This window comes from Prunus persica, chromosome G1 (assembly GCF_000346465.2).
Source record: "Prunus persica cultivar Lovell chromosome G1, Prunus_persica_NCBIv2, whole genome shotgun sequence".
Classification (NCBI taxonomy): domain Eukaryota; kingdom Viridiplantae; phylum Streptophyta; class Magnoliopsida; order Rosales; family Rosaceae; genus Prunus; species Prunus persica.
In genome coordinates this window covers 25,848,036-25,872,802 of record NC_034009.1, presented here as the reverse complement: position 1 = coordinate 25,872,802, position 24,767 = coordinate 25,848,036, and the positions used below count along the sequence as shown (strand labels likewise).

The 24,767-nt window shown below is 36.7% G+C and overlaps 1 protein-coding gene across 1 annotated transcript; it reads left to right on the top strand.

Annotated features, from left to right (window-relative positions):
• LOC109946649 (zinc finger BED domain-containing protein DAYSLEEPER-like) lies at positions 22,126–23,249 on the top strand. The gene has a single exon (XM_020555098.1). It carries the CDS (start codon positions 22,533–22,535, stop codon positions 23,247–23,249), a length of 717 nt encoding a protein of 238 aa, XP_020410687.1. The 5' UTR covers positions 22,126–22,532.

The following is a 24,767-nucleotide window of genomic DNA, read 5'->3' as shown; positions in this document are numbered from 1 at the left end:
GCCACATGAGACTGGCTGATATGATGTTGTGGTATGGCTGTTTGGGATTGCAAAGTTGCTGTTTGAGCTGGGCCTAGTTGCCTTTAAGGCACGACCATTTTACTGGGCTGAGTTGCAATTACTAGGCAACGATATGGGCTACTCTAGGGTGCGTCTGTGATGCAGTCATAAGGATCAATCCGAGTTGCACTTCTTGAACGGCCACATGAGACTGGTTGATATGATGTTGTGGTATGGCTGTTTGGGATTGCAAAGTTGCTGTTGTGGTACAGCACTCGGGGTGGGCCAAGTTGCAATTGTGAACCAAAAGATTGCACTGGTTCAAGTTGCACTTGAAATATGGCCGAAGTCACTAGCCCGACTTGGAACTCAGAGCTAGTAAAAGAAGTTGGCATCAATTGTGGCCGAGTTGCTTTAGCCGAACTGTTGCGTTACGGGCACATGGGTTGATCCGAGTTGCTGCTGCGACATGTCTAAATATGCGATGCCGGGTGTGACATCCCGGGTTGACTCCGCCGTAGCATGATATTGTTCGCTTTGGGCCCCCTTTTCTGTCATCACGGTTTTGTTTTTGGGAACTCACGAGCAACTTCCTGGTGGGTCACCCATCTTGGGATTACTCTAGCCCCAACTCGCTTAATTTCGGAGTTCCCATGACTCTGAAGCTAGTGAGCTCCCAAAAGGCCTCGTGCTAGATGGAGGCGAGTATGTACATATAAGGCACATCACCCCTTCTCCGTCGGTTAATGTGGGATGTTACAATCCACCCCCTTAGGGGCCCGACGTCCTTGTCGGTAGACTCGAAGAGTGGCACTGATACCAAATTGTCACATCCCCGGTCGGCTCCGTCGTGACACGATATTGTCTGCTTTGACCCCCCTATCTGCCATCACGGTTTTGTTTTTGGGAACTCACAAGCAACTTCCTAGTAGGTCACCTATCCTAGGATTACTCTAGCACCAACTCGCTTACCTTCGAAGTTTCCATGACTCCGAAGCCAGTGAGCTCCCAAAAAACCTCATGCTAGATGGAGGCGGGCATGTACATATAAGGCACATCACCCCTTCTCCGTCAGTCAATGTGGGACGTTACACCGGGAGTTAATTGTGGTTGCATCACAGTCGTGTAACTTAGGCCGATTTGCATTTTTACAGCAGTGGTGTGGACGGGACCGGGTTGTGATCCTGATGCATAAGTCAGACAATATTGTGCCTGGGATGCAGCTGCACAATGCTTTGGCAGAATACGTTGAGCTGGGACTGAACCAAGCTAGTTGAGGTTGCCCCGAACTGTTGAACGTTGGTTGAGTATATTGACTATAGCTTGAAGTATATGGTTGACCAGTGGCGTGATAGCTGCTACTTTCACAGTAAGGCTCAACCCTTTCAGTATATGTTCTACTTTGTTCGGTCTTGGAAGGTATATATGGATGTACTGGAGGCACTTTTCTTGAAAGAGAGTCCGCATATTAGAAGAAATTTTTTCCATCAAGGCCATGAAGGATGTTTCTATCCTATAGGCCTGCATGGCCATCAAGTCTTCCATAGGCACAGACGAAGCCTGTGATGCTTGGCTGAAGTTACTGTAACCCTGTTGTTTTTAAACGGGAGACTGGGCCGCCCCTAGTAGTCCCCCCTTAAGAAAAGAAACTGTGTCTACACGAACTTGGTCATGTAGGCTGATGTCAATGGGATGAAGGCAGATGTACTAACAGTAGTCTCAGCCCCAATAGTCACAGTTGGCGAAGTTGGTTCAGGAATTTTTGAGAACATCCGGCCTCTTTGTTCTTTAGCTTCACCTGTGACCAAGTTTCCACCATAAACTTTTGACAAAACCTCGCCGAATAGTGCTCGGTAGATGGTTAGAAAAGACTCCCACCGGGCGTGCCAAAGATATTGGTTGTGCAAGATCTTACGGCCTAGTTCTCCAGAGCCGAAGGGATATGTGCTCCAGGGCTGAAGGGATATGGGCCAACACATGTCGTCTTACTTTCTGTTGGATGGGTATGCACGGACATGCCAACACGGTCTACTGTGCATTCGAAGATGATACGGATGGATAAATGGATGGATTAAGTACGCTTGTTTGGATCTGACTTTGCTCAAAGCGATTGAGTTCGAGAGAGGAACCTTTCTCGGCCATCAGGTTCACGGCCTGAGCTACAAGGCCATTGATTGGGGTCGATGGTGGAAGAGAGTCGGTGGATTTGGATGGTGCTCTAGTGCCTCGATAGATTGCGAAAGCTGTATGATATATGAGGTGAATGAAAAAGTAATAGGGATGGTACTCCAGTGCCATGAAAATCAAGGGTTGTATGATATATTGATGGATGGAAGAACTTAACTTTACCACTACTCATAGGAAAGTGTTTAAAGATATTGAAAATGCATTACAAGAAGATAAATAAGAGGTAAAGATAATTTGCTCTGTGAGAGGCTTGTTTGGTCTTGTATTTATAGTAGGAAGATGAAGCTTGTGAAGGCATGATCTGAGGAGCTGCATCTCCTTTTTTCTTTTGGTGGCAGGTCCCTTAGACAACTTGTTTATTCTTAATGGCTCCGAAGGGATATGCACCAACACAGGTCATCCTACTTTGTGTTAGATGGGTGTGCGCCGACATGCCAGCACTGTCTACTGTGCATTTGAAGATGATGCGGATGGATGAATAGATGGATTGAGTACGCCTGTTTGCATCTGACTTCGCTCAAAGCTATTGTGATCGAGAGAGGAACTGTTCTTGGCCGTCAGGTTCACGGCTTGAGCTACAAGGTTGTTGATTGGGGTCTATGGTGGAAGACAACCAGTGGATTTAGATGGTGCTCCAGTGCCTCGATAGATTGCGAAGACTGTATGATATATGAGGTGGACAAAAAAGTAAAAGGGATGGTGCTCCGGCGCCTTGAAAATCAAGGGTTATATGATATATTGATGGATGGAAGAACTTAGCTTTACCACTACTCATAGGAAAGCATTTAAAGATATTGAAAGTGCATTATAAGAAGATAAATGATAGGTAAAGATAATTTGTTCTATGGGAGACTTGTTTGGTCGCAGACCCTTATTCCGTTGCTGAGGGTCTTGTATTTATAAGAGGAAGATGAAGCTTGTGAAGGCGTGATCTGAGGAGTTGCATTTTTTTTTTTAGTGGCAGGTCCCCTGGACAGCTTGTCTATTCTTAATGGCTCCAGTGGCTGTCAATCAACACGCTTCCCAACACAATGGTCGTGATCGAATGTTTGGTCTACGGCCTGCTCGTTTCACCAACTCTAGTATGGTCTGGACGGCTTGCCTTGTAATTATGACTTTGGTGTGGGTCCCGCAACATTATGGTTTGGATTTAAAGTAATGCCTTTTTTAGTCGCGGGGTGGCAAGCTTTCAGTTTCCCAGGAAACCCGTTCCAGGTTTTCCTCAGTGGGACCCCATTTGAGCCCATCTAGAAATAGTGGACAGGTCATGGCCATTATCTATTGTCTGCTGCTTGCTCATCCTTGACCCTTGATACCACGACCATGGCTCATGTCCTATTGCATGTTGGTGATGTGGCCTCGACCTCCATGACCGTGACCGCTAACATTTCAACTAGGCCAACACTCTGGGCTAACTCTTCCCTTATTGGGCCGAAGGATGGCCCCAGCCAGGGATGTTGCCACGCGGTCGGCCTTTTGGGTCGAGAATTTTAGGCATAAACAGTAATGAGGCCAATGGTGTAAGGTGAGTGAGAAATGAAAGGTATGGATAATACAAAGTCCAAGGAACTCACAATGTAAGAGCATGAAACAATTGTTTCCAGGACTTCGAATCATCATGATTGGAATATTTTTTTTTTACATGATCTATGGATCATAAAGCATTATACCTCCATTTATATTGATTCACACTCTTTTCGTTTGATTGAACAACCACAAATTTACTTTTAAGGCCAATAAAGAAACCAAAAAATGAATTTTCAATCAACCACCACTTAATCACAACATTTTCTTTTCTTCCACCAATTGGGTGATTTTCTAATTTGTTTGTTTGTTTTTTAAAATATGTAATACCCCTTCCCAAACTTAGCATGAAAAACACATCAAATTAAAGCTCATGAGTTCCCTAGAAAGGTAAATAGTTGTTTTTCAGGTTAAGGCGAGGAAATATAATTGGTTAAATGAAAGAAAGGTTTACATGTAAGCTCAAAATGGTTAACAATGGAAAATCATGCCTAAGCATGCACAAGGGTAATTTGAAAGGCACAAACGATCCAAAGAGGGCCTTAATATCATTTCTTAATGTCATGTAATCAAATTGCATAAGAATGAATGACTTTTAAGTGCTTAATTAAGAATAATGAGATCAAACAACAACTTAGATGACAAGAAAATAAGAGTATGAATTGAAGCACAAGGCTAAAGCTCACTTATATGGTTATACAAGTCTAATTTATGCTTGATACAATTCTGTGGATGATCCAAATCCTTTAATTAGAAAATTATGAAACAAATGGAAAGTGCATAGAAGGTTTCAAGCATATCATGCTAGAAAGATGTCATTAAGTGAATTATTATTATTATTTTTTATTGAAATCCAATTTTAATTCAATTCATGCAAACATTTATCATAGTATCATCATATGTGTTCGGAAAGTGACTCAAAAAGGAAAAAAAAGATTATAAAACAAGAAAAAACAAGCAAAAATAAAAGAAAAAATAAGAAAAATCAAATTTAGAAAAATCCAAATTTACTTACTAAACTCCAATACCAAACTTAGAAATGAACATTGTCCTCAATGTTTAAAAATTGGGCACAAGTAATGTCATAACAACAAATGAAAGGTACTAAAGCAAATAAATATCACAAAATACAATAATTAAAATACCAAAAAAAATATCATAACAACAATCTTTAGACAGTATTATGGAACAATCAGGAAGTAAGACCTCTCATGCCGAAAAGCCTGAGAAATTCAAAGGCACTGACTTCAAACGTTGGCAACAGAAGATGTTGTTCTATCTGACAACATTAAATCTAGCCCACCGTCTCAGACAGGATGCCTCTGTGTCGAATGAGAATCTTACAACCAAAGAGACTGTCACTGCAACTGATGCATGGACACAATCTGATTTTCTGTGCAGGAACTATATCTTGAATGGACTCGATGACGCACTGTATGATGTTTATGCAGCAGTCAAGACAGCTAGAGAAGTTTGGGAATCTCTTGAGAAAAAATATAAAACTGAAGATGCAGGATCCAAGAAATTTGTTGTAGGCAGATTTCTAGATTTCAAGATGGTAGATTCCAAACCTATTGTCAAACAAGTTGAAGACCTCCAGAAAATTATTCATGAGATTCTTGCTAAAGGCATAAAGATCAATGAATCTTTCCAAGTGGCGTCCTTGATTGAAAAACTTCCACCAAATTGGAAAGAATTCAAGAGTTATCTGAAACACAAGAGAAAGAAGATGAATATGGAGGATCTCATTGTTAGGCTTCAGATTGAGGAGGATAACAGAATAAGTGAGAACAAGAATATGGTTTCAAACATGGAAGCCAAGGCAAACATAGTTGAAGGAACCTCAGCAAAATCAAAATTCAATCCCAAAAAGAACAAGGAGAACTTTGTTCATGGAGCAAAAGGAAAAGACTTCAAAAAGATTAAAGGAGCATGCTGGATTTGTGGGAAAGCAGGCCATAAGGCTCAAGACTGCAGGCATAGAAGGGATCAGAATCCTGCCAATCTTGCAAATCCAAACAACAACAGGCCAAGGCACAATCAAGCCAATGTGACTGAAGAAAACCTGGCTGCAGTAGTGTCAAAAACTAACATGGTTTCGAATGACAATGAGTGGCTGATTGATACTGGAGCCACCCGCCATATCTGTGGTAATAAGAATGCATTTCTTACTTACCAAGAGATACATGGTGGTGAGCAACTGTTTATGGGAAACGCCTCTGCATCTGCTGTTGTTGAAAAGGGAAAAGTGCTTCTGAAATTCACCTATGGAAAGGAACTAACCCTTCTAGATGTGCTACATGTGCCAGACATACGAAGGAACTTGGTATTTGGACCTGTTCTAAGTAATAAAGGATTCAAACTAGTTTTCGAATCCAACAAAGTTGTACTAACTACGGGGGGAATGTTTGTGGGAAAAGGTTATCTTGCTGATGGGTTGTTCAAACTTAATGTATCTGCCAATTCTATGAATAATAATATAAATAAGGCTTCTGCTTATATGGTTGACTCATCTTCTACGTTATGGCATGCTAGATTAGGATATGTTAATTTTCGTTTCTTACATAGAATGTATAATTTAGGATTGCTGCCTAAGTTAGATTCTATTGAAAATATTAAATGTGAAACATGTACAGAATCTAAATTTGCCAGACAAAGTTTTAAATCTGTACATAATAGGTCCAATGAAATGCTAGGCTTAATTCATAGTGATTTGTGTGATTTTAAATCAATACCAAGTCGTGGAGGAAAGCAATATTATGTGACTTTCATTGATGATTGCAGCAAGTACTGTTATGTATATTTATTACATAGCAAAGATGAGACTTTGGATATGTTTAAGACATATAAGGCTGAAGTTGAGAATCAACTCAATAGAAAAATTAAAGTCCTAAGATCAGATAGAGGAGGGGAATATGAATCCACTACATTTGCTAAATTTTGTGCCATAAATGGTATAATTCATCAAACGACACCTCCTTATACACCGCAACAAAACGGTGTTGCTGAAAGAAAAAATAGGACATTAAAAGACATGATAAATTCTATGTTGAATAGCTCTGGGCTTCCACATAATATGTGGGGTGAAGCCTTACTTACTGCAAATACAATCTTGAATCGAATTCCACATAAAACGAGTAGCAACTCACCATATGAAGTATGGAAAGGAAGGTTACCAACTTATAAGACACTCAAAGTGTGGGGTTGCCTAGCAAAAGTTCAAGTTCCTTTGCCAAAGAGAACTAAACTTGGACCCAAAACTATAGATTGTGTCTTCATTGGATTTGCATCCAATAGTGCTGCTTATAGATTTTTTGTATTTCATTCTGATATTTCTGATATACATGTGAATACAATACTAGAATATGTGGATGCAATATTCTTTGAGGACATTTTTCCTTATAAACAAGGAAGGTCCAATATCAAAAGAAAAAGAACTATTGATGATTCTAGAATAAATGATAATTCTGGAATAGATGTTGGTAATCCTACCTCCTCTAGTGTTCAAGAAAATGAACAAGATCAAGAACCTAGAAGAAATAAAAGGACAAGAATACCAAAAGATTTTGAACCAGATTTCTTGACTATGATAGCTGAAGCTGAGCCTCAAACATATAAAGAGGCGATATCAAGTCCAGAAGCTCCATTTTGGAAAGAAGCAATCAATAGTGAGATTGAATCCATTATGCAAAATCATACATGAGAATTGGTTGATTTACCACCTGGTAATAGACCAATTGGATAGAAATGGATCTTTAAGAAGAAATTAAAAGCAGATGGTACAATTAATAAGTATAAGGCTCGATTGGTAGCCAAAGGATACCGTCAAAAAGAAGGCTTAGATTTCTTTGACACATACTCACGCGTGACAAGAATAACATCAATAAGAATGTTGATTGCTATAACGTCAATTTATGACATGGAAATACATCAAATGGATGTAAAAATTGCTTTCTTAAATGGAGAGTTGGATGAGGAAATATATATGGAACAACCCGAGGGGTTTGTAGTAAAAGATCAAGAACAAAAAGTTTGCAAACTTGTAAAGTCTCTCTATGGACTAAAACAAGCTCCAAAGCAATGGCATGCAAAATTTGACCATACTAAAATGACAGATGATTTTAAAATAAACGAATGTGATAAATGTGTCTATATCAAGACACATAAGAACGCATGTGTTATAATGTGTCTGTATGTAGATGACATGCTCATAATTGAGACAAATAAGGACATAATTAACTCTACCAAAAAAATGTTAAACTCCAGTTTTGACATGAAAGACTTAGGTCTTGTTGATGTGATTCTTGGAATTAGAGTTAAAAGAAATTCAGATGGTTATATATTAACACAGTCCCATTATGTAGAAACTATTCTTACAAAGTTTGGTCATTTTGGAAGTAATCATGCTGTAACACTTTTTGATACAAATTGCAAATTAAAGAAGAATGAAGGTGAATCTATTTCGCATAAGAAATATTCACAGATCATTGGAAGTGTTATGTACATTATGAATTGTACAAGACCTGATATAGCCTATTCTGTGAGTAGACTTAGTAGGTATACAAGTAATCCAGGACATGATCATTGGGAAGCATTGATTAGAGTTTTGAGATACTTGAATTACACTTTGGAGTATGGATTACACTATACCAAATATCCTCTAGTACTAGAAGGATATAGTGATGCCAATTGGATTTCAAATGATTTAGAAACAAATTCCACTAGTGGTATGTTTTTACACTAGGAGGAGCATCCATATCTTGAAAATCTAGTAAACAAACCTGCATAGCCCGATCAACAATGGAATCGGAATTTGTAGCTTTAGATAAAGCTGGAGAAGAAGTCGAGTGGCTAAGAAATTTTTTGGAGGATGTTCCTATTTGGCCTAAGCCTGTGATGGCTGTTTGTATACACTGTGATTGTATGGCTGCTCAAGCAAGAGCCAAAAATAATGTATACAATGGAAAGTCTAGACATATTAGACGAAGGCATAATACAATCAAGCAGTTGCTCTCAAATGGAATAATTTCTATTGACTATATAAAGTCAAGACAAAATCTTGCGGATCTGCTTACCAAAGGCTTGTCAAGAGAGCAAATTAAATTAACATCGAGGGGAATGGGATTAAAGCCAATTCAATAAATGAATCGGCCTAACGGAAACTTAACCTAGCTGATTGGAGATCCCATGGTCTAGGTTCAATAGGCAAACTGGTTAGGCATAATTCAAAAAGAGCTAACACACTTAGATCTCATTCCTATGATGGAAAGAAGTGTGTTGTCTGCAAGAAGTCTATTAGGGTACGAAAGTTTAATAATGTTGATTTCTTGAAATCAAGAGGAATAGAGCAGACTATTCTTAGTCAACATTACCTATGTAGGAGTAATTGTGGGGTCGCATTTATGAGAATGAGATGGCTAAATTCTCTAAAGCTCCTATGAATCCAGGATTTGTTCAGGACCAAAATGAACACAAACTTATGAATAAGTGGTATGTTAAGATGTAACATATGTGATACTTGTTGTCTCGGTTTACCTCAATAGGTGAACAGTTCAAGATTGTATATTCACTGCGTCACCTTGTTAATCCGATGAGTATTCATTAGGGTAGGTTCAAGTCCAAAAGACACCTCTCCTAATGTGTGTTATATCTAAGTTTTCTCTCAAATACGCACGTTACAATTTTCCTATACAAATGTGGGGTATTGTTAGAGTTTGTATAGGAAAACACACTTGCATTTAGTCCCACATTGGAAGGGAGTTATTTCCTTCTGTGGTTTATAAGCACCAACACTTTAGAAATACTAAATAGAGTATGGTCTAATGGAGGCAAAGTTGGGCCTCATCATGGTTTGGGCTTGGATTATATATATGTTTATATAATAAATATATATATTAATTAAAAATTTGTTTTTTCAGATAAAACCAAACTCTGAAATGCGAATAAGATAAATGGTTAACATAACTGTTGGATGAAGAGGTGTCAGACCTCTATATATTGACAATACGTTCAAACCAGAATTTAACTTTTGAAAAGCATAATCATTCTCACATTTTTTAACACTTCCTGAGAGAATTCATACTATTGTTCGCCAGAAATCAAAGTTACTGTGCTGAGGCTTTGATTTAAGATAGTTTAATCCTGGTGGACAGACTCCTATCGAACTACAAGCACAAGGGTAGAGGGGAAATATTGTCTAAAGAACACTGCAACTCTGCAGGACTCTATCTATAATTCAAGTCAGTATTCCACAATTTATATTACTGTTGTATTGATTCAATTATATTCATATAAAATATATTTCGTTTGTTTTTATTATTATGTTATTTTGGTTCTATACTGATTATTCCACAACAAAGGATACTAGACTCTCACTTATGAAAGAAAAAAAATGATGCATCAGAGGTTGTTGGGGCAAGATCTTGGGTTGCTAGGGGCAGAATTTGCTGGGCCTTTATAAAAATATGCTAATTCATGTCATACTATTCTTATTTATATGTCCCTCATCTAAACGTAGCAGTAGCATCACAAGAAAGTAACCATATGCAATATTTTCATTAATTTATTAATTTAGATGTTGGAACCATTAGAAATACCAACAACAATTATAGTTAATGTATAACAATTTAGGTTCACATTGTTCTCTTTTTGTCAAAAGATGATCCAAATTTCATGATCTCTTATATTATGCTTCTCTTCAAGAAATGGGTTAGTGTAGGACACGGCTTAAACAACTTTATCTTAATTAACAAAAAAAACCGAGAGCTCTCCCTCTTCTTTCTTCCCTAGCCATCTTCACTTTTCACCTTCCACTTCTTACATCTACACTCTCTTCATCTCCCCTATGTTGTGATGTTGCTCATCCATGGTCAGTGATTCCGTCTGGTCGCCAGTTCTCAACTATCACCCTCTGCTCCTCAGTTCCGCGTTAACTATTCTCGTTGTTCTTCCTTGATGGCGTGTGGTGGTATGTGGATGCGATTACAGTGCATACTATACTTGACTCTTGGATTATAGGAGCGCTTCCGTTCGAATCTTTGATACCCTTGGTATCTGTTACTCCTTGATGGTGATGGATTTGCTCTGGTGATGTTGTTGGCTTGTTAGGCGGTGCGGCTGCTCCCGTGTTCTAGATCTAAGATTTTTTTTTGTTAAATGTTTCATGGGCTTTTATTGTTTATTTGGATTTGTATCTTTATGTTGGGTCTGCTTTATTTGTTGGTAACGGACTAAATTTGGTTTGAGTTTTCCACATTTTGTAATTGTTTGCTGCTCTTAATGAATAGAGTTATCTTGACCAAAGAACAACTTTATCTATATATATAAAGCAAAAGTTAGAGAATGGTGAAACATTTAAAATACTAGAAAATATCCTTAGTTAATTCAAACATTAAGAATTAAAATTATTAATTAAATGAGGATAATATGATAAATTCACATTTTTTTTCATATGATTAAAATTAAAAACAAAATCAGATAATAGATCCTACTTTTATGGAACATAACTATTCATATTATCTTTTCTTAATTCTAAAAATTAAAAAAAAACCAATTTGCACATGCTTTACACATGTGCCAAGGGGCTAGTTTTAATGAAAAATTAGGTATTAGACATAATTAACTTTACTAATTAGTATGTGAGGTATTGGGTAGTTTGGTTTTGATTTTAATACCTAGGAAAAATTTGCTATTTTAGATTAGGCCAAAGAGAGGCCCAGATTCATTGGGCCAGCTTCAAAATAAAAACTGATAAGACAATTCTACCCTTATTCTTAAAAAGCCCAGCACATCTGTAAACCTACAAATTAAATGACGCTTTTACCCTTGAATGTTAACAATGCGCGAGTTCTCTTTCGTTTTCGTTTGTTTTCTTTTTTGTTTTCGGAGCTGTGGTTGTGGAAATGCCGTTGGAGCCCAATTTTCTAGTAGGTTTTCCTTTTATTTTCTTCGTTTTTCTGTTTTCTTTTGTCTGCTACGTTTTCGTTCGATTTGCATGCTGAATGACTGTCAGTTTTGGGTATTTCGAGCTCAGTTTTGTGGCGCGATCTTGTGCCGTTCAATGCTAAATCCTATCCTCTTCGTTTCGAGATCAGATTTGATTTTAAGGTGCTGTTTGGTTGTGGAGATTTTTGGCAGTCCTAAGTTTTGAGGTATGAGTCCTTTAGAACCCGTTTTCGTTAATATCGACTTGTATGTTTTTGGAATTTAGTTTTAGTACTTATCATGGTTTCCTTTTGGTTTCTATTCGAATTTTTTTGATTTTTTGTCTTAAACTGCATCTGTTTGTTGGAGTGTTGGCAGAAACTGCATTGCAGTTTCTGGTTTCATAAAGGCAATGTTACAACTGCTCATGGAGTGAAATGTGTTTTAATATTACTTTTAGTACTTTGAACATGACTTTCTTTTGGTTTCTATTCAAATTTAAGGGTATGTTATCTCATAAAGTGCACTGTTGTTTCTGTTATTTCAGTTTTTTACTAGAAACTGCACTGTAGTTTCTTGTTTCATAATTCGATTTCAGACTAATATTTGGAAGTCTATTGGAATGTTACAACTGCTCATGTACATTATTTACTTTTGAATTGTTTTATGTTTTTTGTTGTTATTTTGTTTGCATTTTCAAGGCTAATGGAGGTGTGTGTCATTGCCAAGTGCACATATAAGTCGAAAACCATTATGTTTTCAATTTAATCAAAGTCATCCATGGTTGATATTTTGAAGACTTTGTGTCTAAGTTTTAGGGGGTTTGCAGTTGGGTTGTTTCACGTTACGGTATTCGGTGCCCAATTATCCGAGTTGTTTTCTAGAAACGGATAGCGATTTGGACTTGATGATGACATTTTTGTTGATATCAAATGAGAAGACTGTTGATATTTTAGTGAAGGATTTATGCGGGAGCAGTGAATATAGTGGTGATTTTTATGTAAATAAGGAGTTGATAGCATGTGAAAAGGGCGAGTCGTCGTGTTCTAGTACTGTCGAAGGTAGAAACAAATTTTTGGGTAGGTCTAAGAGAGCAAGTGCTAAGCCTTTGTTGTTGAATGAGTGGGAGACGTACACACATCATATAGGGCAGAAGTTTGACGCTGGGGCGGAGGAGTTTCGGTTGAAATTGTGCAAGTACGCTCTTGAAGTAGGATTTAATTTTTTATATGCCGGCAATGACAAGAAGCGGGTGGTTGCTGTTTGTTCAAATAAGAAATTGGAGTGTTGTAGCTGTCGTGTTTATGCTTCTTGTTGTGAAGCTATTGGTTGTTTTGTAATTCGGACGTTAAATAATGTTCATACATGTGCGGGTCGGATACTGGAATCAAAGAGTAAGATGATGAGGTCTCGTGTGGTGTCCTCCCTCATTGTGGACAAAATTCGTGCAAAACCAGAGCTGAAGCTAGTTGAGATTATACACGAGTTCTAAGATTATTATGGTATAGACATTTCATACTGTTGTAATTTTAAAAGGTTTTAAAGTTTTAACGATTTTATTTATTTAATTATTTTGGTTGTTTTATTTTATTTATTATGGGGGTTATAAATATTTAATATTCAGGTTTTATTTCTGGTTGGTGAATGCCTTAATTTTTTGGTTGGTGAACTTTTATGGTTGGTAAAGGTTACATATTTTTGGATGCCTATAAAAAGCCACTCCTCCTTCACATTTGATATACACACAATACACCATCAGAATATCACATACCACAATCACCACCACAAACTAATTCTCTCCTTTTCTACTTTTATATATATTATCTACTTTATATTATTATTTTGGGCCATGGTTATGTGACTTGGATACCTATATCTGTCTATGAATGTGCTCATAGCAGATCTTGAGTTTGTGTACAAGGGGTCGTATTTTGGAGTCTTGTAGACCATCAGTACGTAGGGAGGCTATAAAGGATTTAGGATAGCGTCTTTGACGTGCTTCACCGTACCAAACTCACCTTCTTACTTATTATTTATTTTGCTTTTACTTACCTATTATCTTGTTTTCTTCAATTTCATTATACCTTCAAAGCTTTCCAATTTGTTTATATGTTATTTATAATATAAATATTTTGTATTTGGTTTTACAGAAAGAGGAAAACTATATTATTGTTTATAACACATACTACCACGCATGGTTTGGCAAAGAGTTAGCTAAATTGGACGTTCACGGTGATGAGTCGAAGTCCTTCAACGAGTTAGTGTGGTATGCGGACGCCGTAAAGGAAACTAACACTGGTTCTCTCTACACTCTTGAATGTTAAGCTGGAATTAATCGCTTTCAACGGTTTTTTGTGTCGTTTGGCGGTTGCATTGCTGGATTTCAATATTGCATACCCTTGTTGTTCATTGATGCTATATTTTTGAAGAGCAAGTACAAGGGGCAACTTCTCTGTGCTTCGGGAAAGAATGGAAATCAAGGTATGGTTACTATAATGTATTGCAGATTTCATTTGTGGCAATTTTTTAGCAGAAACTGCATTGCAGTTTCTTGTTTCATAATTCGATTTTCTTAATAATTTTTGCATGTCTGTGGGAATGTCGCAACTGCTCATGAACTTAAATGTGTTTTAAACTTAGTTTTAGTACTTGGATCATGGATTTGGCTTTTGGTTTCCTTTCAAATTTGAGCAGATTTGTTTTCATAAATTGCACTGCAGTTTCCTTTTTTTGCTTATACTTGTGCTTTTGGTTTTGTTTTGCAGATGACCTCATTCTTACTGTTACTATCACCTCAAATAGAATTTGATATCGAAGTACCCGAAGTCAGGTTATGGGAAACTGCTCCAAGACAGTGTTATCAATTTATTTAGTAGATGAGCATATGCTGTTACGGAGGAAGAGTTTAAGGTAGCAATGGAGGAGTTGGTGATTGTTTGGAGTTCGAAAGTGAAGGCATTTATATCTGATTTGTCTAGAGATCACTATGCCAACGCATTTTTCAAGGGAATGCATTATGGGGAGATGGCAAATAGTTTAGCGGAGTCATTTAATAATTGGGTTAGTGTGTTTTGAGATTTGCCGGTGCTACCTTTGATAGAAGGGATTCGACAAAAATTGATGGTATTGAATTCTCAATGACGAATTGAAGCGGAGAAGTGGACAACAATTTTGTGTCCGGAGATGGAAACTAGACTGTGGGAAAATGCGGAGGCTGGTAGGACTTGTGCAGTTTGTCGTTCTAGTTGCACTATTTTTGAAGTATTTGCTGATTATTCTGTGATGGTTGATCTCGAGCAAAGGACTTGTTCTTGCCGTCTTTGGCAAATTGACCGTTTTCCTTGCACGCATGCGATGGCTGCAATTCTAGCAAAGAAAGATTCAGTTTATGATTACGTGGAGTGTTACTACAGGACCAACTTCTTTTGAAAAGCCTATGAGAGTCCTATTTTTTCTATTCTAGATATTGGAAAAGGATTGGGCAGCAACGGTTCTGCAACTGGAGTTGTGCTTCCTCCAATTACAAAGAGGCCAGCCGGAAGACCACCAACAAAGCGGATCAAAGTTTTTGGTGAATTTAAAAGGCCATTGAAATGTAGTCGGTGTAGTGTTGCTGGGCCCAATAGAAAGACTTGCAAGGCTGTGATATGAACATTCCTTCTCATTTGACGATTTTTTATTTTAGATATGGTTTAGTGAATGTATAGTCAGTTTCTGCTTTGCACTTTTTGCAAAAACTGCATTGCAGTTTTAGTTGCTTTTAATTGGCTACACAGTTTCTAATTGGATATTATGATTCTTTTTTGAAGTTAATAAAAATTATACAATTGTTTCATGAGTGGATATTCATTTTTGACTGCCATTCAATGCTTGTTTTCAGATTTGAGTAGATTTTGTTGCAGAAACTGCACTGTAGTTTCTGTTTATTTGTTGCAGATTTTGACCAGAAATGGCAGTGTAGTTTCTTGTTCCATAATTCAATTTCAGAATACTTTTTGCTAGTCCATGGGAATGTTATAACTGCTCATGGAGTTAAATGTGTTTTGATATTAGTTTTAGTACTTTGATTATGCCTTTACCTTTTGGTTTCTTTTCACATCACATTTGAGCAGCAGTTTCTGTTTGTTTGTTGCTGATTTTGACCAGAAAATGGTAGTGCAGTTTCTTGTTCCATAATTTAATTTCAGAATAATTTTTGCAAGTATATTGGAATGTTACAACTTGTTGACCTACTTAAATGTGTTTTGAACAAAGTTTTAGTACTTTGATTATGGCTTTGGCTTTTGGATTCTTTTCACATTTTTTGAGCAGATTATTTATTTATTTATATAAACTGCACTGCAGTTTTAATTTGTTGCAGTATTTGACCAGAAAATTCAATGCAGTTTGTTGTTTCCTTTTCGTTTTGTTGCATCATGTTCCACGATTATATTACAGTTTATATGTATAGGAAATATGTTCTCATATACCATAACTAGAAATATTTACAAACATCTACAAGAATTAAGATACATATTGTCTTGAGTTAACGAAAGGCAAATCACTAGAGACGATTAATTACACAGTGTTTGTGGTGTACGAGTTTTGTGACGTATTGTGCTCGATATTCATTCATGAAATTCTTGTCCACACTTTTTGGAATGGGCTGTCCTTGTGCTATTATATCCATGTAGAACATGACGAACATGCCGCAATCCAACCTGCAAATGAATACGAGATTAGTTTTTGCTTTTGAATGATTTCAAACTATAATGAATAGTTGAGTAGACACAATTCTTATGAAGATGAACTTTGTTGAGCACATTCTGCGTCATCCTCAAATGGAAACTGATATGGATTTTGCACAATCCAATTGAGAGTGAGTTCTTCATTTGGTGAAAAATCTTTCTGTACAAGTGTTGGGGGCCCTTCCTTTTGCTTCACAAGTGTTAGTTTTTTTCTAGTTTCTAAGAACACTTGTGCTTGAGGCCTAATGTATCATAGCCACCCTTCAACAATATTAACCTGTTTAAAGAAGAAGAAAAGAGAAAAAGAAATGGTAATCCGTGCATTGCACATTATAGTTTTGGTATGAAATTAGGCAATACGTATCATACAGAAACTGCATTGCAGTTTGTGTTTATGTTTGTGTTGAGAAATTAAGACAGTTTCATTCCACTTACAAACTTTTGAGCAATGTCAATGCACTTTTCTTCTTTTCTAGGTCCGAACGATCTAAGTGGATTGTAGTGTCTCCACTTTCGTTCAGTTTTGTGAAATGTGAGAAGTGTAAGTGGAACTCAGAACTTGAAATGATCAGGAAGAAAAGAAGATTGCATTTCCCGAGTTTTTCAAGTAAGTGTTCATACAGGGCCCTGTGCCACTTTGGCTCTAGGAAGGTTTGCATGTAAGCCTGCTATCATTGAATGGCAATTTGTTAGTATATATTTTTCAAAAACTGCAGTGCGGTGTCTGTTTAAACAATTTTGAATTTTCAAAATAATTCTTACCCAAGTCCATGTGGACATGTACTGTGGACTATCTGTCTGCATGGTCCCTATTTTCTCCTCCTCTATTTGGATATAGGCCTCAATAACCTGTTTCACATTGATTGAAGAAAAATGGAATTATTAATGAGTAATATAGGTAGCACAAATAAAAAATGCAGTGCAGTGTGTGTTATAGAATTAGTATTTTATACTTATGTTTTGTGACAGTTCCAGGTCCCACACAATATCTTTGATATCATGGCTTGTCATTTTCTCATTATGGAGTCCTGCCCAAAAGTTATCACTGCGGATTCGAATACATGAAATTCACAAGATTTGTTTTAGTTTAATTGTAATTAAAAGATGAAAGAATTGTTCTTTTGGAATAGAGATATTACCGAGGTTAAGTACTTAAGTAGTATTCTTGAATTCCGTCCCTGTCCTCCTTTGGAATTTTCTGCCAAACCTTCTTTTGACCCCATCCTGGTTTTTTCTTTATTGGCTTTTTTTGTGTCTTTTTGTGTCATTCATCTTCATCATTTGATTCTTGCAGACCTACAGGTATTGAATCATGAAGGCTCATTCCTTTTGGGGGATCAGGAATTGGATTTGTGGCATCTGACTGAGATGCCTCTTGTGTTAACTGCAGATTGAAAGGAAACTAATTAGAACCTCCATTTGATAAAACAGAAACTGCAATGCAGTTTTCGTTTCTGTAAAGCAGATAACACATAGTTTCCGTTTCCTGCAATGCAGAAATTAGAAAAAAGCAGTAGCTTGAACTGCAGTAATTGCATACCACCTTCTGATTTTGAGGATCCTCTTATGTTGATTGCTCCTCGGAAGAGATAAGCTTGAATTGTGGTAGTTCTTCATCATCCTTTTTTGCCTTCTTTTTTGGTTTCTTATTTTTTTCGTACACATAGCAAGATGCTTGAAGCTTCTTTCTTTCTCTGTTCTTCAGCCTTATTAGTTTTGAAGGAATATCAGGTGTTGGAGCATCTTGCTTCTTCTCTTCTTCTTTCTTTTCTTTTTCTTTCTCTTCTTCTTTCTCTTCAATTGGTTGTGTTGTTGTGTTGTAGGCAGATCCATCTCCATTTCAAAGATTGTTGGGTCTGACAACAAGCTTTGAAATTCTACCTTGTACTTTTCTTCAATCTCCTTTTTCTTGGCAATCTTCTCCATGTCAATACCAGTTTTCTTGCCTTCCAATTTTGCAATCCTCATTTTCAGATTTTGTAATTAATGAAGCTGAACTGTAGATTTCACTGTCATGGTGGCAGTCACACATTCTTCATTATCTAATTTCTCTACGTATGTTGCCAACTCCACTTCCAGCTCCTTTGATCTCTTTTCTGCTTGGATAAATATATCCCCTAATTCCTTCATTTTCTTCTCACTGACTTCATTTATTTCATCCTTCCACAGTTGTAATCTTTCTGGGCAAACGAAGCTAGGATCTTGACGTTGGCGGTAGTTGATTTGGTCTGTCATGGACTTCACCAAGAGGTCTTGAATTGCAAGAGGTTCTTTTCCAGCTTCATTCTCAAACATTTTCTTCTTTCCAGCCTCTTTTAATTCTGGAGTTTGATCAGCATCATCAGCTTTTCCTTGGTCTTCTATTTCCTCTGCTTCTCCTTGTTGTCCTTCATCATCTTTTTTTTTTCTGCATATTGAATGGAAACTAATTAGAAACTGCATTGCATTGGAGGAAACTAAAACCGCAATGCACAATTCACTGTTTAGAGATTCTTATACCTTATCAAGAGGGTCTCCCTCTTCTCTGGTAGTTTTTCTCTTTTTATATGTTTTCAAAATACCCTGTACAATGAGATTGAATGATTCAGAAATTGCATTGGATAAAATGCAAACTGCAATGCATTGTATACAAATTTTAATTACCTTCTAAACAGTGTCTTCCTTTTCCCTGGTAGTTTTTCGCTTTTTAGGAGTTTTGAAAATACCCTGTACAATGAGAATGATTTAGCATGGATTCACATTCAAGATACATTAAAATAGAACATGTGATAAATTACATACCTCGATGTCATTATCTTGTGTGGAGTTCCACAAGACTCCATTTAAGAATGGCAGGAGTTTCTTTCTCCTTGCTAAGGATTGGTTGTATGATGTTTGTCCTCTCACATAGTAGAAACTGCACAGTTCAAAAACAAGATATATTAGAAATCAGGTTGGAAACTGCATATGATAAAATAGAAACTGCATTGCCTAAAACTCAAAATGCATTGCATAAGCCACTGTTTACTTACCAATATTAGGATAGTGCAACCCGAAACAGCTCCTATAGAGGCTTCTCCTCCCTTTTTTGCTTTTGTTTTTGCTTTTGCGATCAAGGATTCATTCATGTAGACTGAATCAGCTCTTGCCCACGAATAGCTTGAAAGTGTCTCTGGATTCACATAGTGCTCAAATAATTTCCAAATCAAAGTAGATGAAGAGTTGGCAAAAGGAATGTAATGCACAGCAAAATCAATATTATGTTGGCCACCTCCTTGTCGTAGTCAACTTCTTCTTCTTTAGCTTCTTTCTTTTCTTTTCCTTTGTTTGTTTTCTTCTTTTGTTCTACCTTGGCCTTTTCTTTCTTCGGTGGGTTTGCCAAGGCAATTGTCTTTTGTAATTCTACTTCTACCTGGTTTTTTTTTATGGTTTTCCCTTTTCTCCAAAGTGCCTTGTTCTGAAGGTAGCAGTGTACCTATCATTGACAAGTTTGACATATTTTTCTTCATTTGGCAGTCTTAGAATTTGAGTCACTGCATTGCCTGTGATGTGGAATGATTTAGTTCCAAATTTAAAGGACTTTGTATCCGGATCAAATTTCTTGAGCAGCTGTACTAAGTCAAGGTCCGACTTATTCATGTCATTCATGTCAATTCTCTGGTGGTAAAACAGCTCGATCAAGTTCCAGAATGGGATTTTCTTGAGAAGCTTCTTCTACCTTTCATTGAGCTTGTCCTTTCCGTCTGTGATGATGCTGTTGAAAATATTGACATTGCACCAAAATTGGACATAGCGTGCTTTGCTTTCCGATCATAGTTTGGCTTTGGCTTTGGTTTACTATTTTGAGCCATCATTTTGATTCTTCGCTTTGGTTGGTTTTGAGCTTCCTTCTTTTGTGGTGACATTTCTTGTTCGATTTGTGATCTGCAACAAGAAGGGATGAAAATACTATTAGGACAAGTAGAGATAAACTACAAGGAAGAAGTATAAATAGTTGAGCAGAAAATAGGCAGTTTCTGTTTTCAAACAGATACATTTGATGCTCTTCCTCCTTTAAATGGAGCAATCTAAAACGCAAAACATCATTAAACATTATAAAAATATAACAAGAGCAACCCAAAACAAAAAACATAACAGAAACTACGCAACAACTTAACATGAAATGGAAGTATAAATAGTTAGGCATTAAATAGAAAAAAGAAACTGCAATGCAGTTTCTATTTTCAAATAGATATATTTGATGCTCTTCCTCCTTTAAAAGGAGCAATCCAAAACACAAAACATCATCAAACATGACAGAAATATAACAAGAGTAACCCAAAGCAAAAAACATAATATAAACTACACAACAACTTGACATGAAATGGAAGTATAAATAATTGAGCAGAAAATAGAAAAAAGAAACTGCAATGCAATTTCTATTTTCTTAAGTGCAGAAAACATATTTAATGCTTTTTTTTTCTTTCTTTTGTGATTTTTCGGTTTTTAGAGGTTTTCAAACCTCTTCTCAGCAAAGTCAAAACAAGAACTTTAAACTAAACAGGATATGCAGTGCAATTTCGCTACTGTTCTTCAGTGCAGAAAACAGATTTGATGCTCTTTTTCTTTCTTTTTTGATTTTTTTGATTTTTAGAGGTTTTCAAACCAAAACTAAATCAAAAACCTAAACTACATTACAGAATGAAGAATGAACAGTAAGTTAAATTTCAGAAATCCTTAATCCCTATAAACGAAGCAAAACCTAAACCAAGAGTAGTTTTGAATCCAACGAGTCATCCATTTTTCCAAAAACTGCATTGCATAAAGAACAGTAGCAAAAATGTGTAATCCCTAAAATCGAAGACAAATTTGTGTTAGAGGGTCATTTTCTTACTGTTTTTTTTCCCAAGAGAGTGAAAATCGCTTCGATCGTCGTCGGTGGTTGTCGTTGTTGGTGGTGGTCATTGCTCGTCATCGTTGCTAGTCGCCGTACGATCGTCTGAGATTTTGGAGAATAGTGTGGAACTGTTGAAAAGGTTTCTGTAGTTGAAGATGAAAGGTCGCGCGAAAGGGTTTTTGGAACTGATTCTATTTGAGCAGTGTCATTTTTTGTTCTATTTTGGGTCTTGTTATGTCGTTTTGACAGCTGTAAGTTTTGGGTGGGTGAAAACTAGGGATGGCAATAATACCCGTCGGGTCCCCGGCCCTAACGGGGGGAGTTTTCGGGGGGAAATCGGGGCCGGGTACGGGGATCCCCGAATTTGCAAAATCCCCGACCGGGGATGGGCCGGGGATGGGATTGTCATCCCCATCCCCGAACCCGGCCCGATAAGTAATATATTTATTTATAATTAATATATATATATATATTAATATAATATAATAAACAAAATTAACCTAGAGAGTCGCTATCTGTCTGTCGCTCCTTATTCCTTCCTCCTACACGGCTGCTATCTTCTCAAATTCTATGAGCAAGTACTGCACATCAATTTTACTGTCAGCAATAAGGTTCTCTCTCTTTGACAATTTTTATATTGTTTACTATATTGTCTATAAGCAATTAACACCACAAAAGCTGTTTTGATTTGATAATTTTATATTGTTTTACAGCTTTAACACCACAAAAGCTGTTTTGATTTGATAATTTTATATTGTTTTAGTTTATATTCTTTAGATTTTTTGCGGGCCAAACTCTCTGTGAATAAGTCAGGAATACTAGAGTTTATATATCCTAGAGATATATCTTCTTCTGGAAGAATCAAAGCCAAGATCGTCAAACTGTTGAGGCATTTCTCATGAACTATAAGCCACTTCAAGTTATAAGGTATAAGCTATTTGGAGGTCCAGAAAGCGACCAACTCCTTCAAAGAAAAAATAGGACAAGGGGGTTACGGTAGTGTGTACAAAGGCAAATCAAATGACAGCTGTCTTGTAGCGGTGAAGGGGTTTAGGACAATAGACAATAGTTGAAACAAAGTGATTGTTGTTTCGACTGCAAGGCCTATGCATGTTTTGATTTGATAAAAGCTATTCTTTGTCTGATATGCATGCTTTGTTCTAATAAAAGCTATACCTTTTTTTTAATATGCATTCTTTATTCTTTTCCTTTTGAGAATATATTTTTTGTCATGACTAATTCTTTTCTTGTTGTTTGATATTTTACCTTCCAATTGATGTATCAGTCTTTATAATTTTTTATTTTTTTTTTCCTAGATGAGTGACGACAATGAAGAGACTCAAGTTCCTGAAACCCAAATTGAGGAGGATAACAACCCTACAACAAATGAAAATGATAGCAATCCTGCAGTAACTGAAAATAACGACACAGAAGCCACAATTTCAACTCAAGCTGCTATGAATAAAAGGAAAGGTAGATCTCCTGCTTGGGAACATTTTGAAAAGAAAGAAATTCGAGGTCAAATAAAAGCTGTGTGCATTCATTGTAAGAATATCTTAGGCGCAAGTAGCAAGAATGGGACTAGACATTTACTTGATCATGTAAAGTCTTGTCTTTATAAAAGACAAAGAACCATAGATCAATCAATGTTGAATCCTACAAAGTTGAGTGATGGGAGTGTCAAACTTGGCACTTATAATTTTGACCACGACCATGCCAGGAAGGCACTTGCAAATATGATTATTCTTCATGAGTATCCATTATCCATGGTTGATCATATTGGATTCAAGATGTATTCCAATGCTTTGCAACCATTATTTAAGGTGTGTTCTCGAAACACAATCAAGAAGGACATATTTAAGGTTTTTGAAGTTGAGAGGGAGAAAACAATGAAGTTGTTGGACACCAACAGAAGTAGAATTGCCATTACAACGGATATGTGGACATCGAATAATCAAAAGAGAGGATTCATGACTATCACATCACATTTCATTGATGATGCATGGAATTTACAAAGCCGACTAATAAGGTAAAAGTAATATACTTTTCTTATTTGAATTATTAATCCTATTTTTTTTAAAAAATAATTAGATTGTGACTTATTTGGGTTTTACTATAGGTTTATATATGTTCCATGTCCACACACGGCGGAGGTACTTGCTGATGCTTTATTGGAATGCATGTTCGAATGGAATCTTGACCGTAAGTTGTCTACCTTAACTGTAGATAATTGTTCTACAAATGATTCCATGATTGCGATAGTGTTAGATAAGATTTGCTCGAGTTCACTTATGTTAGATGGACGTTTATTCCACATGCGGTGTTGTGCTCATATTTTGAATTTGGTAGTGAGAGATGGCTTAGAGGTGATTAAAAAAAGTATTGAGAAAATTAGGTACAGTGTTGCATTTTGGCTAGGAACCCAAAAAAGAGAGGAGAAATTTCTTGAAGCGGCCAAGCAATTGAGAGTTCCAACCTCTAAAATGTTAGAACTTGATTGTAAGACTAGATGGAACTCTACATATTCCATGCTTAAGACTGCAATGATATACAAAGATGTTTTTCCTCGTTTGAAGCACCGTGAGCCATTGTACAAAGAAGTGCCTAGTGAAAGTGATTGGGCAAAGACAAAGGAGCTTGTTGATAAGTTGGCCATGTTTTATGATGTGACTGTTCTTTTTTCAGGGACCAAGTATCCTACTGCCAATCTTTACTTTAAGAATATTTGTGCTATTAGATTAGCAATTTATGATTGGCTTAGTTCTGAACAAGAAGAGGTGCAAGCAATGGCATTACATATGCAAACAAAGTTTGAGAAGTATTGGGATACAATGCATGGTTTGATGGGAGTTGCAAGTATTTTGGATCCAAGGTATAAGATGAAACAAATTGAATTTTTATGCCCTCTAATATATTCAAACAACGCAGCTCAAGAGATTAAGAAATATAAAGATATTCTCTATGACTTGGTCAAGGAGTATCAGTCAAGATCTCAACAAAGTCAACAGGTGCAATCTGAATCTTTGATTCCTACTTCGTCATCTAGACCATCTATGCCTAAACTTGATTTGGTAAAGCAATTAGATGTGTTTGTTTCTCACTCCACTACCCATGGACATGTTAAATCTGAGTTGGATCATTATCTAGAAGAGTCTCTTTTACCTAGGAATGATGATGATGATTTTGATATATTATGTTGGTGGAAATCAAATGGGATCAAATATCCTACTTTGCATGATATTGCTAGAGATATTTTGACCATTCCTGTATCCACAGTTGCTTCAGAGTCTTGCTTTAGTACTAGTGGAAGGATTATAAGCCCTCATCGTAGCCGGCTTCATTCAAACACAGTAGAGGCATTGATGTGCGCTCGCGATTGGTTATGGAGTGAGATAAGAGGTATTGAAATATTTTTATGCTTATATTTTTCATATTAAGTAAAACATTTTATTGTTGTTTTCTAATAATTTTTTTTATTTATACTGTTAGCTTCAAGCCCTAATGAGAAGGAAGCTAGAAGAGTTACCGTTCAAGATGAAGAAGTTGATAAT

Excerpts from the sequence above, each read along its gene's own strand:
- LOC109946649 (XM_020555098.1), top strand. The coding sequence starts at position 22,533 with ATGAGTGACGACAATGAAGAGACTCAAGTTCCTGAAACCCAAATTGAG.